This window comes from Labeo rohita, unplaced genomic scaffold (genome assembly GCF_022985175.1).
Source record: "Labeo rohita strain BAU-BD-2019 unplaced genomic scaffold, IGBB_LRoh.1.0 scaffold_2015, whole genome shotgun sequence".
NCBI classification, from domain to species: Eukaryota; Metazoa; Chordata; class Actinopteri; order Cypriniformes; family Cyprinidae; genus Labeo; species Labeo rohita.
Window position 1 is genome coordinate 8,093 of NW_026128237.1, and position 2,961 is coordinate 11,053.

The window sequence follows — 2,961 nt, forward strand, 5'->3', positions numbered from 1 at the left end:
CTTGTTCTCACAGTGTGAAGTACTGTTTGTTTTACACAGTGATTTTCTGATTTTGCTTGGCCTCTGAATGTTATTTGCCACTCAGCCTGTATGTCTTGTGTATGACCACTCTCTGGATTCTCCTTGTTGTTTCTCCTAATAAATCTATGCAAATGGATTTAGGCCATCACTCTTTGTCTGATGCTTCACAACTGTTTCATATAAATAAATAGTCCCTGAAATGTTTTATATGCTGTGTCATTGTGTTATTTGTCATCCTTCAATCAGCAGCTGCAGTTTCTCTCATCTGTATCAGTGCAGTCACTGTGACTCTGACTGATGGAGGTTTTTGTACGACTCTTTATCACTGTGTGAACACACCACCACTGTGGTAACTCTGACAGTAATAATCTCCTGTATCTTCAGTCTGGACTCCACTGATGGTCAGAGTGAAATCACTGCCAGATCCACTGCCACTGAATCTAGATGGAGTTCCTGACTGGAGTGTCTTTACATAATATATGAGGAGTTTAGGAGCTTCTCCAGGTTTTTGTAAGTACCAGGCTAAATGATTATCGCTGTGCACTCTACTGCTGGTTTTACAGTTTATTCCAATTACTTGTCCTGGTTGAGCTGCTGTTATTGATGGACTCTGAGTTACAGTGTACTGTCCTCTACACTCTGAAAGAAAAAAAAAGAAAAAAAAAAGACAGAATTAAAAAGAATTAAAATGTATATTTCACATTTTAAAAGAATTAGTGTTTTAGAAGTACTACAAACCTTGAGCAAACAGTGTGAGTGTCCAGATGAGGATGATGATGTTGTTCATTGTTGTTGTTTTGTCTTGTGTGATGATGAAGATTCTGTTCTGTTCTGCTCTCAGTCATGAAGTGTTAAACTCACAGCACTATAAACACTCTCATGCAAAGTGTCTCTCTATGTAAATGATCTTCATACACAGAACAGGCAGCTGTCAGTCTCAGACCGCAGATGAATTTATTCAGTCACGTTCGTAATAATAAGTTATTTTAAACATATTGACGTGAACATAGTAGCAAAGGTCTAACAAAATGTAAATTTCTGTTTTATTTATTTAAAAATAAAGGCAAAGACTGTTGAGAGATTTCAACAAAGATCAGCGGCACTTATGTGAGAGATGAACACGGGCTTTCATTCAAACTGGAGCCGGAGATGGTGGTGTTTGATATCTACAGCAGGGGTGCTCAACCCTGTTCCTGGAGATTCAGCTCCAACCCTGATCAAACACACCTGAATCAGCTAATTAGTATCTGAAGGAGCACTTGATAATTACAGACAGATGTGTTTGATCAGGGTTCCCTTCTACAGTCTGCCTTAATTATGGAGTGATGAGGTTTGTTCATTTTGTTGGACAAAATCAATATTGGTGGACTATGTTAAATGCAGTATATCCATCCATGTTGAAGTAGTGTGTAAGTATCAGATGAAAGCAGCAGATGAGCCAGACAATAAGTGAGACTTGACTGAGTCAATGAGTCTGTTTATCAATAATGTTGTTTAGTACTGATGATTTTCCTGTTTGACAAAAACTTGCTCTGAATCCTTCAGAGCTCCAGTCAAATCTAGACATCACACAATTATACAGAAAAGCAGAACCTTGGAAAACTGTTACTGGTAACATCATGGCAGGAAGTTTTGCATGATCAAACACCACAACATTTTTCCTCCCTAGACAGTGTGAAACCTAGTAAGTGAAATACAGTATTATATTTCCTTGGTACTATCACACCCTCTGTCACTTCTCAACTCCACCACCAGAGGTCACACTCACCTGAACTCTGATGTGTTTGTTCTCAGGTGTTTCTCATCAGTCTAATTGACCATATGCACTGAGCGTTCTTTAGAACTTCCTCATAATGATAATCCAGCTCGTAAATTTCCGGTGTAGCTCATTTCATGTGTTATATATAGGTGGAGACTATTGAGACTACTCTCCTACCTGAAACTAACCCATACAGAAATGTAATATATGTGCTTATATGAAATACCCATATATTAAATACATGTTTTATATATGCCATATCCATATATGATTCCTATTAGAAAATGGAACAATTTCATATACTGACATATAAGTCTACCCCATACAAAAATGTATGTTTATGTATGTATAATACATGTATTGCCATATATTAATAATTATATATATTCCATATATGTATTTTAATACGTTATATACAAATTAGACATATATGCATGAAATATATGGTTTCATATATTTAATATTTTAGTATGTGATCTTTGATCTTTAAATAGAGGTTGTAGACACATCTAAGGCACTCTACACCTTACAAAGTTGCAGTGCATTGCACATTTCACACCTTAAGCCTTAAATGTTAAATGGTACAGTAAGCTACACAAAGAAACAGCTTTATTTAAACAGAATTTATTTAAATAGAAAATTTTTTTTACTGAGCTGCACAATCAAACAGAAAAAAAGAAACAACATACATATTACATATATAACTGATCAAAACACTGAACAGGCATAAGTAACAGAACATCAATTGTAGTGGTTCAGCTAAAGGTCTACAGGTTTGTATTCCCACAACTTGGTTAATTTTTGGTTTGGTTATTATTACCATCCCCAGTAGGCCCCAGGTGAAGACATTTCTGGATTCCAGCATCTGTATATATAAAAAAAAATAATAATAGTAAAAGTAAGATAATTACAATACATTTTCTGAACCATATATGATTTCAGGAAGTGCACAACATTTAAAAGCAACTTTTTAGCTTTGGTAGTGTTGGGTGGTACAGTAAACTAAACTTGATTTTAGTCAACATAATATTAAAATATAAAACCTGCTTAAGTCTTGCAATCCAACATTGTACCAAAGTTTAATTTAGGTTTTTAGTTAGAACTGTGCCTATATCTTAACGCGATTAACTACTATAAGATGACAAATATACTGAGTATTAAACATAGTTGGTAAAGTTAAA

At 35.0% G+C, this 2,961-nt stretch overlaps 1 gene segment (V, D, J or C); it reads right to left on the bottom strand.

Moving 5' to 3' along the window:
• Window positions 1-324: 324 nt before the first annotated feature.
• Window positions 325-942, bottom strand: LOC127159236 (immunoglobulin kappa variable 1-27-like). The segment is given in 2 exon segments: window positions 325-660; window positions 760-942. Coding segments are annotated over 2 exon segments (366 nt in total).
• Between the last annotated feature and the right edge of the window lie 2,019 nt (window positions 943-2,961).